At 30.6% G+C, this 20,200-nt stretch overlaps 1 protein-coding gene across 2 annotated transcripts in view; it reads right to left on the reverse strand.

Moving 5' to 3' along the window:
- LOC107446600 (ornithine decarboxylase) overlaps positions 1-20,200 on the reverse strand; it is a 30,014-nt gene that overhangs the window by 5,871 nt on the left and 3,943 nt on the right. The window contains exons 1-7 of one of the 2 annotated variants that reach the window (XM_043047894.2): positions 15,481-15,663; positions 10,737-10,872; positions 9,791-9,887; positions 7,925-8,001; positions 6,638-6,810; positions 4,222-4,359; positions 2,688-2,853 (exon numbers count right to left, since the gene is read on the reverse strand). In XM_043047894.2, coding sequence (XP_042903828.1) covers positions 2,688-2,853; positions 4,222-4,359; positions 6,638-6,810; positions 7,925-8,001; positions 9,791-9,887; positions 10,737-10,865 — 780 coding nt within the window. In that variant the 5' untranslated portion in view covers positions 10,866-10,872; positions 15,481-15,663. Of the gene's footprint in view, positions 1-2,687; positions 2,854-4,221; positions 4,360-6,637; positions 6,811-7,924; positions 8,002-9,790; positions 9,888-10,736; positions 10,873-15,480; positions 15,664-20,200 lie in introns of those variants that run through there. The other variant, XM_043047893.2, reaches the window with a different exon arrangement.

The following is a 20,200-nucleotide window of genomic DNA, read 5'->3' on the forward strand; positions in this document are numbered from 1 at the left end:
AAAAATTCTAATGTTTTTTTTCATTTTCTCAAAAGAAAACACATGTTTGATTTTGATTTCAAATTTTTCTTTAAATATTTGTTTGTGAAAAGGTTCTTTAAATTTTTCGAAAAATAATTAAGTTCAAAGCAAAGATTAGAATTTCTTTATAAGTAGGGAAGAGAAAAATGTAGGGAAGAGATTTTACGAAATTAGGGGAAATAATTTCGGAAGATTTGAGTCCTTTAGCTTGATACAATTGAACAGAAATTAGATTAAAAAATTACCCTGTTGTTGTTTAGTTATTTCATTACTAAACAACATTAGTTTATGTGCGATGATATTTCTCTTAAAATTTGTGAAACTTGTAGTAGCAATGTACTTAGAGGAATAAAGTTGAGGTTTAAAGTTGAACCCCTTTGGCGCAGTATTTTCATTAAATATATTTTTCACACTTTTTTCATTATTTTGTATTAATTTAGATCAAAACAAGTGAAAAATAATATATTTAGCACTTTAATAACTTTTGGTTCATACTTTAGTACGAATATAATTTTGATAATCTAACAGATTTTCTTGTAACTATTAGACTGTTTTTTAAAATTAAAAAATACCAAAATATATTTTTTCTTGTAATTAGAAATTCAGAAAAAAATATATGAAAAGATAACCGGTGTTCCATCTGCATCAAATGATTCAGGTGCCGAAAATGACTATGCTCGCCGAACACTGGACTTAAGAGTTACTCTTGTGTTTTTTAAAATTGATGAATATAGGTTTATTGTATTGATAAACTTGATAAGGTAGTGATGTATAGGATCACAACGATTAAAATTGGAAGATCAGGATAAATCCTCAATTTATAAATATCTCCTCAAATTATAAATATCCGTAATACTAATTATTAAATTTTTATTCAGAAGCAAGTGTATGAACTTCTTAAAATATTAATTTAAAAGAACAGTCTAGTTTAATATGCGAACCAGCATCATTTAAAATTATCCTGTACAACATATAACCTTTAATGGTAGCCAAGCCAAATGCACATTCTAATTTTTCAACCCCTCCTCTAATCCTAGTACTTTAATTAGTTTTGAACAATACATTAAACAACTTTTTTCTTTTTCTAGATTGATTTCCTTGATTTCAATTTTAACTATTTTCAAGAGACGTCCATGATATTGTTCAAGTCCTTCATGCATTGAATTTTAGTAATAATTTAAAATCTGTCCTGCAGCCATTAAATCCCCCAAACCACCGTAAGTATGAGTTCGGAACACTTCAGCAAAGTAGGTAACAGAAGTATTAAAATTATTTCTATTTTTGCCAGCATCCCAACGTTCAATTACGCGCTGTACTACTTCCTCAAGCACCTCTCGATCTATAACTTTATCGTATAATAGATATTCTATTGCTGGGAAATAGTAAGTTCAGTCAACAACAATTGGTATGACAGTATGTTACATCAAGGGAACCACTTATGTTTAATGATTTCTACACAAAATTCTACAGCCATTTTATAAATTATCAAATAAATCTAACTAATAAAATCGTAACTAAGTTTGTATTCCTACAGAAATATAAAACTATTCTAAATAAATACCTAACGTATAACTAACTATTCAACACTTAAATTATTAATTAAAACAACCTAACAAAATGAATAGCAAGTATTACGCACAATAGATACCAGAGTTTATGGTGCCTCTTAATTCGTGGTCTAAATATCGTGGTCGGAGGAAACGGGGAATTTTTGAGAAGGGAAAAATGGGGTAGTAGCATATGGTGCAAGTTAAGAAAAGACCTTCGCAGTATAGGATTTAAGTAAACATCCAAGACTACATATAGTTCCGTTTTATTTCGTAAAAGTTTTTAAAAACGAATCACGACAGACAGAAATTTAATTGGCGCTATCTTTTACGATATATGTCATAAAATTATTAAAAAATGGTTATAGTTTCGTAGTGATACTGCAATTCTAGGCTTGGTGACATATTTTCATAAATGAGGAGAACATTCCTTTTTTTTAAAAAGAAACAATTATACAACGTTGCAAGAGCTTTAGGTTTGCTTGAACCACTAAAAATGGTGCGACTAATGCTGACAAGTCCTTAACAAATCAAGAGCTCGCTAAAGAATTTTTACTTTTACTTCACTGTTGAAGAAAATCGTCTACAATTTTTTTTAAAATTCCTTTATCAGTTTCTTTAAATGAGAGTTGGCGAGATTGAGATACGTTCGCACAGGGAGCTTTGCATCCATTTTACATGCGCTTATATACAAGCAGGTTCTCCTCATAAGGATAATGCTTTTTTTTTTTAACTTGCAACAAAGTATAGTGCAAGTTGCAAGAAAAGGGTTCGTTATTATTAATTAAATGGGTGGGAAAGCGCTTTAAAGTATCGTTTCCGGAAGTTGCCACTGAGCATATTTCAAAAAATGTGTTGAACGCAGAAAAAGATTCAAAATAATTTAGATTTTTGCTTGTGTTTAGTGACAGACAAATAGTTTTTTTTAAAAAGAAGCAAACGCGTGAGAAGTTGCACGAATTCTATAATTGCACTAATTGTAAAATTGTGTTTTAAATTTGATAGCTGACTTTATTTCTACAATTAAAAGAAAATGATCACAATATATTCCAAGGAAATGAATAGTCATTTTCATTCTTTTGTATTTAGTAAGAATCACAGAAACAAAGTGGCGTTTACCTCATCAAAAAATTGTTCTTTCTCTCTTGATCCACAAAATCCCCCTCCTATATCTAAAAGTGTGAAATGGAATCCTAACTCTTCAGCGAAATCGAATAATATTCGGCAGGTACGTATAGTTTTGGAGTAAGATGTAGGGTCCGCACAGCATGCACCAACATGGAAACTAGAACATAGAACGATTTTTAAATATTTAATAATTTTTCCACATTTCAATTTCACAAGTTCGTGATCATATAAAGCAGAAATTTTTGCAATCACGTCGTAGCACAATGGTTACACTGTGAAAAATGGATACTCAAATTTTACGAGACTTTCTTCATTTTTGACAAAACCGTTTCCTGGTATATGCTCCGAGCAAACATTTTGCCAAAGTGACGAAATAGCTATAGTGCATTCTTCGAGGAAACGAATTTTGTCAAAAATGAAGAAATATTTCCTCATTCCTTTATTTATTTAAAAAAATAACAATAATACAATCCAATGGTCGGTATTGTTAAAATTTTTTTTCATGGTCCCCATGTAGGTAGATCAACGCCACCCAAACTACGCAAAAAGGACAAATAGAACAAAGAAAGGAATCATATCCTTGCCTGAAGCGGGATTTAAACCTGGTGTCTTTTTGTATGAGGCAAACTATACAGCCCGGTCGGTAGTATATAATCATTCTTGTTTCGATAATCTAGTCTTCATTTTAGTTTCGCGGTCTTCGTTTGTGATGATAAAAGCAAGTTATTCAAGTTTATAAACAAATCAACGCAAATTTTTTATATGTGATTAGATCATTCTATGAAAATTAAAAGCAATTATGACAAAAAAAGCCTTTTTTAATGACGTTTTTTTTTAAATTTTGGCCAGCTTTTTATTCGATTCAAACCCTTGGGCAACGGATGTTTGTCGGTTTCATTTCTTTTGATTACAGAAATCGTGACACGTTTTTTTCCGATAGTGCAATAATGTAGTAAAGTGATGATTCGCTGAGTATTTCTATACTACTAGTTTTCAATCAAATGTATGGATTTTTTGTGTAATGAGATATGACCTTACTTTTACAATGTGCACACCTTTAATTATTCAGTTATCATAAAAGAAATTTTGAAAATACGGCTAGTTAAAAATACTTTAAAAAAAATCCCAGTGCTATTAAATGAAATGGAAATAAGGACTATACTTCATTGCAAGTTAGGAAAAGATCATTGCGGTATAGGATTTAAATAAACATCCCCGATTGCATATAGTTTGCTTGTTACTTGATCATTCAATTAGTTTCGTTTTCCTTATTTCTCACAATTTAAGAAAGCAAGAAAAAAGGGCTGTGCAACGTCAATGTTGATATTTGTTCGCGCTGGGAGCTTGGGCATTCATTTGGCTAGCATTTAGGCGAGCAAACAGGCTCTCTTCATGGGGATAATGGTTTTTTTCAACTTGCAATAGAGTACAAATCGCTTGCACAAAGTAAAATTAATTAGATTAAAACAATATTTTGAATAGAAATCTTAATTCAATTGATAGAAATTCACTGTCAGCAACATGCCTTATACCGACCACGTTCATGTCTAAATCCTTAGCTTTGATGAGAAGCTGTTTTACTTCCTCTTGTGCACATCCGTATTTAGTATTCAAATCATAATACAAGCTTTTGGGGCTTTCAGCTTTTATTCTTATAACCAACCTGAAAAACGAGACAATACAAAACAATGTTATATCTTCCAAAAATAAGAAGAGAAAAAATTGCAACAATCAATGATTTTCATTTTTGTTATTTATATTTTCAAATTTAATGGTTTATATGAAAATGCTTTTAATAATTAGTAGGTTAAAACTCTTTAAGAAAAAGCCTTTACCAAAATAGGCAGAAATGAGACTGTTTGTTTTGTATATTTCGTTACTGTAAATAGAAGGGTAAGTTAGGAATAAACGTCTGTCTGATATATATCTGATTTATATCTGAATTTGTGACGTAAACAGCGAATGAACCGACGTTGAACAGTGAATCTATTTCTGAGCAAACGACTGCCAATGCTTAACTCCATACTCTTGTTATTTTTAACCCAATGCAGAAGACAAGGAAACTGTTGTATCAAACATTGGGACAAACTAGTCTTCGCGGAGCACTTTTTGATGGACCTAACCATCATTTACGTTACATGGAATGGATAGCCACTAAATCCTCTCACGGTCAGCCAGTCGGTTAGGAGATGACTATGATCCGTCCACCGTTTATGATATTTTATGTCAGCACTGTGGTAGGTGTAAGACAGGAGCAGAATTCGTATCGAACAGCCAACGCTGGGATTCGATCCAGGGTCACTTCAGTAGAAGGAGAACACTCTATCCTTTGGACTACCGTGGCTCCCATTAATTCCAATGTCATGAATAAAAAAAAAGGTCATTATATAGGTGTTTTCTCGATTTAAGAAGAAAATCACACCATAGTGGTCAGATGAAGTTAAGCCATCAAGTATATAACTTTACTTATACCTCGCCATGGTACTGTATCAGTTGATCAATCGGGTGCCAGTAGTAACAAGAGTGATTAGGGAAAATATATTGAGGTCATTAGCAATCAGAAGGCGCAAACAATTGATACACTGCTGAAATGTAACTCTTCTAGTTCAACCTTATAAGTAAGATATTTCTGTGCAACAAAAGCATTGAATTTAGTTTGGGGAAAATCAAATCTCATTTTCGTGGAAGTTCAGTAAAAGTAAAATCGAAATCAGTAAGAAATCTTCATAAAACGTAGAAACATCAGAAAGCTATATCTTAATTCAAGCAAGACCTAATATATTGCAGCGTAATGCAGCTGTACTCTTTTCTAACCCCTTCCGAATTCTGATCTTTATCAGAAACATTTACGTGATGATTGCCAAAAATAAAAATAAAATTTCAGCTCTTCGCAAAGTATTTTGAGCTCTATAAGTGTTATGCTAAAATTCTGAGCCAGAAATGAAGCGCATTTCAACTAAACTCTATTGAAAATATGAAAGATTGTGTTTAGAAAGTTGCTTCGAATTACAAAAATGGCTTCTATTTTAAACGTAGATGCATGTGTGTTTAATTTAATTATATTTTGCTTTTTAATTTTACTTTGAGCTTTTAAAGGGAATTCAAATTGTATTTCAGCTCTAAACAAACTGCTAATAATTAAGAGCCGATATATAATTAAATACGAGCGATAAGAGAGACTTTAGTAAAAAACCATCCAATTTACTAGTAACAAAAANTGAAACAAATCACACAAGGCTATGTTTTTTTCCGTATATGCGCATGCGCGCTATTGGAACGAAGAGTGCTTTTGCTGTGAGGAGAATTTTGAGTGAGCAACATTTCGCGGTTCTGTTGCATGTTACTCGGAGTCTTTACAACTGTGTTTACACTATAGGCCTGTTTAGACGATCCAAGTTCTTGGGCAAAGATTGATTGATATTGATGGAAACTTGTTTTGCTTTGTGATTGGATCGTGTAAACAATCATCCAAGTACTTGGTCCAAGTCTTTTGACGATAGTAGAGCATGTTCTACTTTCCATCCAAGTTTTTCTCCCTTAACCAATCAGCGTCTTAGCTTTTGTGACGACAACAAGCAGGCATCGGATTATGTCATTTTGTTGTCTGTTTTCATATATTTTAGCCCAAGTAAATTGATCTGTTACTGTTTATTTGTGTTATTATGATTTTATTTGAATTTATTTAGCAATTTTGAACTTATGTAAGTATTATTTAGTAATGTTGAATATGAACAATGCGCATGCGCAAGTTTTTTTCCCCCCAATCAGTGACAGTCAGGAACTTGGATAGTGTCGACGAATCATCCAATTTCTTGGACAGAGAAATCCCTCCAATTTCTCGGATTTAAGAACTTGGACGGCGTAAACAGGCCTGATATTAAAATTCCAACCCTCGTATTGATTAGCGGCGAGAGTTTGCAATTTTAAATTAAAGGGCTCACCTTGCTGTTGGATAGAATTTCTTTATTTTCTGAAGTTCTTCCTCACTGTCAAAAGTCATCAAGTCGACTCCAACTTCACTTGCATACTTCAGAGAAGAATATGGCTTGATCGTGTGAGCATAAATTACGTTTTGTGGTTTTCCACCATTTTTAAGAAATAAATCTATTTCTCCCTTAAAATAAACCATCATTATAAAAATTGAAACTTAAATTTTTTATCTTTATTTATTTCATTTCATTCATTTACTATTATTATTATTATTTCGGTTTAGAATAGGGATGCTAATACCAATCAAAAATGTTAAAAATATAATCAGAATAAAAAAAATTTAAAGTGAATATTTTCCTCAATAATGGATCAGATAGTTTTGCATCTGAGAAAATTTAAATATTTGAGAAAGTTTATTTACGGTATAAAAATCTTAAGTTTTAAATGCGTCTTCTTCGTAACCGTCTAAGTGAGAATGTAACTACCATGGAAATATTAAAGTAGTATGAAATTTTGAATGTATATTTTAAAAATTGTGGTATATTATCTCTCTGAATTTATGTAGAACAACTCAAAATATAGTGTTAAGGAGTATTTTTTTTCAAGTTAATACCAAATGGAGCTTTCATATGCTGTTTAAAGAGTGTAAATAAATCTGAAACTCTTATAGTGGGAAATGTTTACACCACTCTCACGCATTTTCACACCATGCGTTAAATGCTTTCGCTTCCAAAATCACCAATGCAAGCATGCTTTTGACATCGTCTTAAGATTTTTTACGTTTCAATATAAGTTCGCGAGTGTTTGTCGATGTATTTAATACTGCTATACATTTACCGAAACAAAAGTTCACTGTTAAAATATGTAAGCAAGTTTTTAATGAGGATAATTTTGTTTAAAATTTCAAACCATTGTGAACTGTATTGAATGATTTTATAATGTATAATTTCGATCCGCATCGGTTTTGTTACGCCTAGATCGAATTCATCTTAATTTTCTATCAGTGTTACGCTTATATTTGATTTATAAATTAATTTTATTTTAAGATTTAGTGTATTCATCTATCCTTAGTAACCATAAATATGATTAACTGTAACATATCATAGTAATCAGCGTATAAATAATGTTTTTTTCACGTTTTTATACACTTAAGAATGTTGGAAGTGACACGCATAATTTTTTTTTCGAAAGTGGCACTCTTCTCAAAGCACTTGGTCACTTCTGATGGAGGTAGACATAATAATCTAAATCAAATTTTTATCTGAAATACAAAATGTAAAATATCAAAGAAAATGTACCTTGGTTGAGCAGTCAAAGGAAAAACCAAGCAATGCAAATAACCGGACGAGTACAGGATCCGAATGAACTTTTACAGCTGAAAAATTGTGAGCGTTATGCAGTGTTATTAAAAAATTAGAAAATGCGTTAGATACAATAACAAAAGTACACTGCAGGAAAAATCCGGTACGAATTACAATAAAAAGTACCGAAATTGAGGGTGCAGTACTCTTTACAGCAAAATCCATTTTCACCGTTTGATTTTACGGAACAAGAAATCTGATATGCAGTAATATTTACTGTAAAATCATTGAATCACTGTAGTAATATAAATATTGCTGTAAAAATTACGGCGTAAAATTTTACTGTGAAAATGGAATTCACAAGAAAGTGGACTTTACGCATAATGCCTTGTGCCAGTACTNTTAGTGATCCTTCTACTACTGCTGATTCTTCTACCATTAACGTCGCAGGTTACGAAGTTTAACTTCTTACGCGCGGAGGGACTCCACGCACTATTTTTTTATCGTAATCGTGCACCTCAAATTTTGACTATACTTTGAGTACTTTTAGTACTTAGTACTTTTTACCGTAAAAGTGTATTTTGGATCCAGGATTCACATTTTTTGTGCTTATTTAACGTGTATAGATTATGATGCTTAAAATATTTAATATTTCTGTATAGGACAGATGTTGTTAACCTATGGATCCCACTGGGTCTCGTGGCTTATTCAAACTATAAAATATTTAAAAAAAAATTAAATATTTTTTTTAAACATTGGTCATTGTTTGAATTAAACGTGAAGGGAAACTTAGAGGCACAGGTATAGATTATGAATTTTATTATTGTTTTGTTAATCAATCCTATAATTATTCAATTAACCAAACCTGTTTGTTCATTAATAAATAACAGGTTATCAACTGGTCATTATCCTTTGATTTATTTATCATATTTATCCCTTTGTTTACCCACTGTTTTTTTCATTTCGAAAACATCTGTTATATTTTAGGTAAGTTGAATATTAAATAAATGATCTTAATTTTAAAACAGATCTTTGGGTCGAAAAGTTGATATGGCCGTTCAATTTGAAATACCCTGGTTTAAGATTTTTATTTAGAACTACAAAGGTATAACTCCAAGTAACTTTTAAAGTAACTATTTCAAAAATCCTAAGATATAGTAGTATTGAATTCATGTTGAATAAAAAAGAGAATTGAAATAGTTTCTAGTTAAATAATAATTAATCTAGTAATAGTTTCAATCGTTTAAAACTCATAATAATTTTTAAACGCGGCTTGAAATTTGAAAACTTCCTTGAGTTAAAATGGTGTAAAATATCGAGCAAATTAAGAGTGTTGTTTTCTATATAGTATAGATAAATATTCTTTTACTCAATGAAATATTTGCTTTGATAACATTTAATGTATATGCAGGGTAAAAACAGTCAATGATTTTTCTAATAGAAAAAAAGAGAAATAATAATTCTAAAGTATACTCAATATTTAATAATAAGAAGAAGGGTTCGAAAAATATTTGTCTATGAGACCATTACTCTCGAATACCCAGCTACTCAGTGGCAACTATTTTTACTGATGATTCTCAGTTCGACTGTGCCATTTTTATGTAGAGGATGGTGTTTTTTGGTCGTTTTTTTTGCACTCCTACATTCTACATTGGCATCACCTATATGAAGTGGCGCCCATAAGTTTACCATCACAAATTAGAAAAAATAGTCCTTTTTTATATCTATTCTCAAACAATTTTACATCAAGTATGAAGCAGCTGCTTTTTATTCTCAAGCAGAATTCTCCTTGACACCTTACAAATGTCGCTTACAAAAACATTAGAGTTATTTATTCGATGTTAGGTATTGCAAAGAGTTTACCATAAAAAGGAACGACGTTGGGAAGCTTCTCTTTCCAAAGTTGTATTTTCCATAGAATATCAGCGAAATCAAGTACAAAAAAAGTCTGTTCTGGGCTCTGAAATTAGAAAGTATCGTTTAACTCAGTTTCGCAAAAATTACGGTAATAAAAACATAATTTACGTATTCATTACATAATAATTAAATTTAAATTTGTCGAACTAGTTACTATCCAGATTGGACCTATTTTGTGCATGATTTTTCAAGATGTAAAAAACTATTCTTCACAATCGGACACTTGCAACTTGAGATGAAGTGAAGTGATTATGACTTACCATGTGATATGGATCAGGTTTAATTAGATGCCTGTAAGTGACGTAACGCGTGTGTGTCGACCTAACTGGTTTCTAAATCGACAAATGCTACTATTTACCAACGATGGCGACACTTGTAGGAATCGAATTGAACTGTTTTGAGTAAAAATGTTAATTCGTAACTAACTTATCGTAAATATACATATTTATAGTAATTTTTTTTAAAATTTGAAATAAAGATAACGATGCCAACTTGTTCCGTTAAATGGGAAATTTTTTTGCTTATGTTTGGGAATGTTTTATTGATGTTTATGATTCATAAATTTTATTTAAAGGAACCTCGCACTTCATTTAAAACTTCATATAAAAAGAAGTACCTTTTCGATTTATTTTTATTTACGAACAATGTGAATCGAAATTTTGTAAGATTCAGTTTTCAATTTCCTACCAATAAATCCTTTATAAGCAATAAATCTTTTATAAACAATAAATTTTTTAGATACAATAAATCTTTTATATACAATAAATCTTTTGTAGGAGGTGGATCAGTTGGCATTCCAGTAAACACCAAGTAAAATAAAAATACTAATAATCAAAAAGAAAAAATATTTGTTGCATTACTAGTTAAAGTTAAGAAATCCTATAGTACTTACAAGTTGTTCAGTTGTTATTTTCATAAAATCGTACAGATTGTCGTATGTTTTCCCAGAAGTTTTAGATTGTAAGCAATTAAAAAAGCCTTCCCCATCAGTTTCGCATGAATTGCGTCCTTCAGAAGCCATTTTTTACCTGCATGAAAATAAGAATTTACCATATATACTTGCAACCTGTAAAAATGATAAAAATTTACTATAATATTTCAACAGAAACTTATCCATCTATCTATGTTTCAATTTGAAAAATAAACAATTTGAATATTGCAGTAAGTGGTTTTATTAATTGATAGGTGCAATCTGTACGATTCGCATGAATTGTGTTCTTCAGAAGCCATTTTTTACTTGCAAAAGGATAAGAATTTGCAATACATACTTGTAACCTGTAAAAATGATAAAAATTTAACATAATATTTTTGCAGAAACTTATCCATGTATCTATGTTTCAATTTGAAAAATAAGCAATTTGAATATTGCAGTAAGTGGCTTTATTTATTGATTGGTGCAATCTGTACGATTCGCATGAATTGTGCTCTTCAGAAGCCATTTTTTACTTGCAAAGGGATAAGAATTTACAACATATACTTGTAACCTGTAAAAATGATAAAAATTTAACATAATACTTATACAGAAACTTATCCATGTATCTATGTTTCAATTTGAAAAATAAGCAATTTGAATACTGCAGTAAGTAGTTTTATTAAGTGATTGGTGCAATCTGTGCGATTCGCATGAATTGTGCTCTTCAGAAGCCATTTTTTACTTGCAAAAAGATAAGAATTTACCATATATACTTGATACCTGTACAAATGATAAAAATTTACCATAATATTTTTACAGAAACTTATCCATGTATCTATGCTTAAATTTGAAAAATAAACAAATTGAATATTGCAGTAAGTGGTTTTATTAATTGATTAGTGCAATCATTAATTTTGTGAAAATAGTAAAAAAATAGAGTATTTTCATTGATGTTCAGTGCGCAAAATGAAAAATGGACTATACTGAATAACTTTGGATCTAATGATCGAATCATCATGTTCGTCAGAAATACGGCATACTCAGAATTCAATTTCTCAGGAGCTTCTCGACCAACTACGGTCAAAATTTGTATTTTGCCATTTAAATTTAAATTCTTAAAATGATATGAAAGATTGTATAAATTAGAATTAAAAAATAAATAAATATCTAATAAAAACTATTTTTTGCATGGGATTATTTTTGGATAAACAAATTTTATAATTGTGTGCAAAAATTTTGCGATTCACTTAAAAAGTTTTCGAGCTATGGTGAAATAGGCAAAAAGTCCATAGGTAAATAGGTGAATAGGCAAAATAGGTGTCCAAACTTCGAACCGCTCTCCTGACTAACCTATTAGAACTTTTTTTTGCAGATTGCGGCTGACCCTTATATTTTAAGGGTCGAGAAACCGAATTCTTCGAAAAAAATATATGTTTATTCTGAAAGAGTACGTTTTTGCGTCTGATTTCGTAAGATAAAATATCGGTTGCACTAATCAGCATCATTGAGGTTAATCCATTGAACCTTTAAGATTGAGTACTAGAACATGAAGATCTGATCATTAAATCAAAAGTTATTAGGGTGCGCACTGTACGTAAACAAAATGAAATATTTTCATTAAAATGTTGGAACAAAGATTTATATCTGAAGTTCTTGAAATCTTCATCTATTAGCTTCTTTCTCATGCTTAACAGAATATTTTTTGCAGATTGAAATATAATAAATACGCGAGAGAGAGTTTGAAGCTTTTACCCATACAGGATCGACAAAATGAGAAATAAGTGCTTTCCCAGACCCGTATACTCCGATAGTATAAGTACTCCGGGTACATATACGCACTAATGCGCGTAGATAAGTGATTACGGTTCTGAGATTAAGGAGGACAAGGTGATATCTCGTAGAAAGCATGTTTTTTTTCTCATAAATTTATGAATTAATTGATCATGAAAAACAAAAACAGGCATATTAATTAACTTAATATTTCTGCAGTATTTGAATTAAAATTAAAGAAGTTAATAAAATACTTTTCGTGAAACTAAATACTCGTTTTATTGAAAATATAAGATATCTTTTGAAATATTTGAAAATGGAAGATACGGCAACTTACATTTTAAATGTTTTAATTAAAAAATTAATGGCTTGTGTATCACTGATGCAATAATAATTGCTAGTAGGACTTCAAAAACATCTTTAACAACAGAATGCCACATAATCTAGTGCAAAAGTGCCACAGCCGGATATTCTCAATACCAGTGAGCATAACAGAATAAACTTTTTCGAAAGAGCGTAAAATGAATTTTTTAAGAAAATGAATTTCAAAAAATTAGCTAATTTTTTATTAATAAATTTTTTTAATAATGTGAGAGATTTGTTAGCTTACAGCTTACTGCATACATTTTGTATCAATTATTTAGCTTTAATTTCCCATGTTGAGAAAGCACAAACAAGAGCAATCAGCAGTGACATCAGTGAATTAGATTTTTGTAAGATCTATGAAGTCGCGCATTTATTTTGTTAATACTTACGCTTTTAAAACGTGTTTGTAAAAACTTAAAAAATGCAATATCAACAGGTCAACAAAAATTCATAAAATTCACTATCCAGTCACATTAATGTGACCATCTGTCAGAAGCAAGATTTACCACCTTTCGCAGAGCAGTTTCAAATATTTTGCTGAAATAAGCAGTAGGGCAATTTTAGGCCTTTTTGTAAAACTGTGCATTAATTAACTGTGTATTAATATGTTTTCTGATTTTTTCAGACACTTTTTATATATTCTCCACTGCAATGTGCTGCCACCTACTTTCTGTGATTGACTATTTTGTGTTGACGCCGTAATGTGATTTGACTGCATAAAATTGGAATAATCCAAGAAAAAAAAAATCTAATGTAAATGAAGAATTGTGATTGCTGTAAATTTTGAAAATCAGATGATTTTTAGTAACTTAAATTTCTAAATCCTATTTTTTTGTTTTGATAAACCTAACAATGTTATTTACTGAAAAAAAATTGGAAGCAGCCCGAAAATAACAAAAAATAGACATTCTGTAGTAATTGCTAATTCATCTGAAAGATAATTTGTAGCAAGATTAAAAAATGATTGTTGAACCTTATTATTGGTTGATAAAAATTGATAATAAGAATTTAAGTGGCAATAGAAATTATCGTATTGCTCCGTAAAAATTTATCTGACTAGTGCTCATACAAAACGCATTAGTGTGAGTAAATATGATGAGCGCGTAAAAAACTAACTTTTTTTTCCTTTCAGTTTTCGAAGCTATAAATTTTTTTTTATCTTCTCAGTAAACTAATAACTCAAGTTTAGCACCTAGATTTCAGATTTTTTATGGTCTCCCGAAATGAAATAGTACCGTAGTTATTTTCAAGAACTACAATTAAAATTGTGCTAAAGCGGTTTTTTTCTGTTTCAGAGGACATTAAGAAACCTATAATTGAATATATATTTTTGAAAAGTGTATAAAAACAAAATTTTTTTTAGTTGACGAATGCGCTATAAAAGCGTGCTTTTATAAACTTGAATTCTGTATAAAGTCAACAAGAATTCAAACTGAAGTTAGCCAATTCATAACAAAAATTACAAACCTTCTCAAACGCAGATTGTATATTATTAAGTATAATAAAAGTTTCTGTCTGTAAAATTTCTTTTGATAGCTTTAATTACACGAAGAGCGATACAAAATTGAAAATTTATCGAGATAACTTCCGTAAAGTTTAATAAGGAGATTTTGTACTTCTGTGATGTAAGTTCGCCAGCAAAATAGCTACAAAATGCTATTGCCATCGATAACTATTTTCGAGAATTGCAATTATTAATAAGATAAGTTGTTGACTATCACGATTTTGTAATTTTAAAGAAAAAGAAATTCAAAGCAATGTAAATTCAATAAATCGTCAATTCAGATGGAAAAATGAAAGCAAGGGTAAAAGAGGTATATTTTGTACTGCATTGCTTTGTTAGCAAATTTATTATGAAATAGTTATATCAAAAGTACTTGTTTATTGGAATCTATACTGTTCATGTCGTCACAAAAAATGTTAATTCCCCCCCCCNCCCCAGTAAGCGCTGAGAGCATTATAATAAATATGCTACAGTTTTAATAAAGAAAAAGCACTATAAACTACTTTAAATTTAGTAATGTATTAATTTTTGAAAAAGATAACCGATTTGTTACTCAATATAAAATTTATAAATATTGTTTTTTTTTATGCTAGAAAACACCAAAAAAGCTGGTATTATAATTCACTTTATCAATTTAAAATGCTACAAAATGAATATTAAATCATTAAAAAAAATTAAATTATTTCTACTTTTTTTGGTAAAAACAACTATAAAATTTTAAAGGTAAAAAAAGGTAAAAGTATGAATGTAAATATTGATATGTTACCATCAATGCATGAAATGTCGGCATTCTATTCAATACCTAGTTATTGATAATGCCTCGAGTTCTTAGACAAAATTTGAAATAGGAGAATCATTGTACATTTTGCCAAGTACTGATTGCCTGTTGGTTTTTCATTTGTTATTTTGAAGAATGCGTAAGCAAATGTGTTAAATATTAATCATTTTATATTTTACATATTCGATTTTAAGCATTCTATATAATGAATAGGCATTCTAAAGAACGCCGGTTTTTCAGGCATTGACGGTAACAGATATGAAATAAATAATAATTGAAAAAAAAAGCAAAACACTAATTCTTACTTGAACTAAGAAAGGAAAAGTAACTTTCTTTGAATAACAAACGTTTACGTAATTATTTTACTTATTATGTAAACAGAACTTTTCGTATTCCCAAATTATCATGCAACATTTTTGGGTCTGGTCCAAAGTTTTACTTCATTATCAAACAATGTGACCACACGCACGATAAGATTCTTTGATTTTCCAACAAAATCAGATTTGCCCATTGTATTTTATTTGTTTGTCATTATGATTTTTGTTATAACCCTTTGACTCAGAATTTTTACAAAAAATGTTTGTCATATTTTTTTCATTATTTTGTATTAATCTGGATCAAAATAAGTGAAAAATATTATGTTCAGCATTTTCATAATTTTTAGTCACAAAATGCAGCATGAAATATTGCTGACTTTTTCTGCGTGAAAGGTAAAATCTTCCAAATACGGGTGATTTCCAAACAATAATTTATCAAATGTGTCCTTATTTACCGTTATTTAGGTCTAAGAGAAGCAGTTATTCATCATTGAAATTTCTTTAACATATGAAATCAATTATTGCAAATTTCTGAAGGTGAATGAAAACAAATTCAAACTGCTTTCTTTTTGGGTTTTATATTTCAGTACAAATTTAATTCCGATAACCTAATAGATTTTTTTAGTGACTATTAGACTGTTTTTTTATAATGAAAATAACAACAGAACTTTTCTTGCTTATAAATAGAGCTTCAAAAAAATATATAAAGGTGACATCGGTGTACTATCTGCATTAAAAGGTAAAAGTTTCTTGCACTTTAAAATGTAAATTTGAAGTTTTACAACATTAATCATGTAAATAAGTAGGAATTTAAATAAGCAATTATGATTTTGCAAACGTAATTTTCAACCAAATTTCCGAGATTTTAGTTTTGAAAATTTCTGATTTATAGATTTTTCACTTTCCAAATGAGTCAGAATTTCGGTTTTACAATTCATACTTCTTGAAGTATGACAATTTAAATAAAATTGTGGTGCCTACTTTCTGCTCGCTGCGCACGCCAACCCCGGAACTGTTATTGCAGTTCCTTTCGGAATGCTACGCAAATCGTGCGTGCTCAATGTGAACTCTTGTATCATAGTCCAGCTTTATATGTGTGTTGATATTCTTTTTCAAATGAAATCTTAAAAATATTTAAGATATACTCACTTAAAATAAATGAGCTAATTTCCCTTCTTAAAAAGGAGGGAAAATTTGTAAGCTCAACTTTAGTTAAATCCACCAAAATACTGAAACACATATAATCTAAAGTAAAATAAACTGTTCAAAACAATTAAAGGTATTGAGGTTGTGGGTTGATCTTGCCCCAGGAGAATTGTTTGAATGATTGATACATTATTGGCAGACGTTGAAGGTTATATGAAGTAAAAAGGAGATTTGTTTTGCAGAAAAAAATGCGTATTATTGAGCTTTTGGGTGCAAAAGGAAAAAAATACAATTTGTGTATGTGAGAGAAACAAATAAAAAAGGTGTTTCCTTAAGAGAAAATCGTTTTTAGTAGGAGGTATGGTGTCCGCAGACGGCCAGCAACGTTGAACACCTTTGAGGCATCGAGTCAATGATGTTATTAATGAGGGGCTAGAGTATTCTGTCCCATTCCTCCAGAAGAGCTTTTTCCAGTTCTTGGAGAGTTTGTGAGGGGAAGGTAAGACATTTAGCAATTCGTCTGCTAAGAATGTCTCAAAAATGCTCGATTGGCTTCACATGATGGCCAATCCATTCGTATGATTCCTTCCTACATAAGGAAATCATCATCGCGCCCTGCAATTGTCGTGCATTAGCATGAAGTCATCTCCAGTTGCTGCAGCTTAAAGGACTACAATAGGTCACAGGATCTCCTCCCTCTATCGGCCATCGGTCAGAGCTCCATTTCGAATGATATGGAGTGCGCCCATCAGTGGAGATGCCAGCATAGACAAACACTCCCCCACCACCAAATCTTACACTTTCGTGCAGGAACACAGGGCTGTTTCCAGTGCCACGTTCCCTGTACGGGACTTGTTAGAGAAAAGAATATTGCGCCATTCATTTCTCCCTCAGTTCACGTGCTCTGTTGCCCACTCCCTGCGAGCACCATTGGTTGGCGATCACACAGACCTACAGTCCATGGCCAGATTATTAGACGCACTGTAAGATTCTAAGTAAAATCTTAATTATCAGGTGATACTAAACAGCTTTATTGTTTTTACGCAACTGAAACCGGTTTGCACTTGTTTGCGTTCGTGCATTAATTGGTAAATTGGACGATACATAATATAATTCGAGAATTGGATAAATTAGAAGATATATTATATAAATATAGAGTATTTATTATATCAGATATTATATTAGTATATTATAATAATTTGACCAAATTAGTAGACGCACTGTAGTTTTTTAATAATTAAATTTTTTGCACGAGTTTATATGCAATACTTTTAGATTTAAACATAAATGTAATGGGTTTTAATTCAGGAGATTTTTTATGTTCCTCCTATTTGTATTTATTTTTAACGTATTTCATTACAATGTTAATCAATTAATACACGGACGTAAACAAATGCAAACCGGTTTCAGTCGTATAAAACTGTATAGTATTACAATGTATAGTAATTAAGATATTACGTAGAATCTTTAGTGCGTCTGACAATTTGGCCGAGGACTGTACAGCGTGAAGGCGGTTTCGGGCAGTTTGTGTTGAAACTGTGTTGCGAGTAGCTGAGTTTAGGTGTTGTTGAAGAAGAATGGCACTCATATTTCGGTGTCTGCGAGCCGTTAGCGTTAAATAACGGTCTTCATTGGGCGTTGTTGCACGTCTACGCCCTTGTCCTAATCTTCGGCCTGCATTTCCAGTCTCCAAAAAATGGTTCCAGATACTGGAAATTATGCTTTCTGAAACTCCAATGCCTTCTGCTACTTCGGCTTGTGTTTCCCCCCCTCTATAACCGGCCGGTTAAATGACTTCGTTGCGGCATCGCACTCATCGAAACAACGCGCTTACTGAATGTCGATCATTCTTTTCTGCTCTGTTTCACATTACGTTGAAAGTCAAATCAAATTCGTTGCAGCAAAGCGTCGTCTTCGATTACAAACTCAAAATTTGCATACTACGAAATTTGAAAATAAAGAAAAATTCCATTTGCGACTATTATGACCACTTTATGCAAAAAATGTGCGTATACAGTTATTTTATGCTAGAATTACAATATCATTTGATTGCTTTGAGCAGTGTACTTGCTTTGCGCTAAATCGAACTTGAGTTGGAGATATTTAGGTGATATTTGAGTTATTTTTTCTCAAGTATCATTTGATGAGTGGCAACCGGTAAAAGTAGAATTTATTTATTATTTGTGTGTGAGCTATAAGCTGGAATTTGTATTGTTTTATTTTAGAAAGAAAACGATGTGGATTTCAGGGTGCTATGACGATATGATAGAACAACTTGTTATAATAAAAGTGTTATGTTTTCGCTTCGTCTTTACGTTTCGTTGAATATTTAATTTTTACTTACGATTATCCCTTTTATATTTTTTGAATAAAGAAGAATTAAAAAAGATCATCTTAATAGAAGTGATACTTCTGAAGAAAACACTATTTTGCTTCTTAGTAAGTAAATATATTTAGCTGTTCTTATTTTTAAAATACTATTATTTATAACATGTTATATAAGCTTTCCATTTAAACTGACCGTTATTCAGAGTTTTTAAATAAAATACTATTCATTTAAATTCTTTTTTATGAGGAATTTATTAAGATTGAATGTGTTATATGTGTATTCCTTTTGCAATTCGAATCTAAATTAGTTAATGATATTTGAGTTCTTAATTATTCCATAATCAAATTACAGCACACAGAATGGTTTATTTTACAGTTCTATTTGTAAAAATATAAAAAATACTCACTTCATCAATAATACTCGAAATGCTCAAAGATATAAAATGGCGTAAATGTGAATATATTAATGCTCGAAAATAAACAAATATCAACTCAAGGCGATTTAGTTTCTTCTCCACAAAAAAGAACGAACAAGTTAAAAAAAAAGAAAAGAAAAAAAAAAGAAAAAAAAAAGAAAATAAATAAATAAGAAAAAAACTGTTACCATAGCAATTTAATTCTATGAACTAGATCAAATTTAAAGATTAAACAGACGATAATTTTCAACAATGTGGATACTTATGGAATTCGAGATCGCAACGCTCGAGAACGCCCTCTAGCGGAAGCCTGTAAATATCAGACATTAATTTATCAAGCTTTCATTCAGTTCCATCAGAATCACTGGCAGAGTCGGTCGCCATTTTCTTTGCACGAAATAAGAAGCAAAATTTCCCTAAGGAAAAAGCCGAAAAGCTTGAAAAAACTCTCCAGAACATTGTTAAATCTTTCAGAAACAGAACACGCCAAACATTTGAAGAAAATTCCTCAATAATTTTCAACTTCTATTATCAACAAACTTGCAACTGATAACTTCCGATTTCGCTATCGCATACTGTTACAGATGTGTGTTTTAAGGTAAAATGCATTTCTTCTGTCTTCAATTCATTACAAATTAAACTGAAGTCAACATTGCTTTCGTCATTCCAGTGAATAAATATGAATTCAGAACATACAGAATTGTAATAGTTATAGCATATTCTTCTTCGTTATAGAATAGTATATATTTCTGTATCCATATAATTCGGAAAACAACAATAAAAAATTATCCAAGTTACTTGAAATAGTGCCATTTGTG

Source organism: Parasteatoda tepidariorum, chromosome 6 (assembly GCF_043381705.1).
Source record: "Parasteatoda tepidariorum isolate YZ-2023 chromosome 6, CAS_Ptep_4.0, whole genome shotgun sequence".
Taxonomy (NCBI): Eukaryota; Metazoa; Arthropoda; class Arachnida; order Araneae; family Theridiidae; genus Parasteatoda; species Parasteatoda tepidariorum.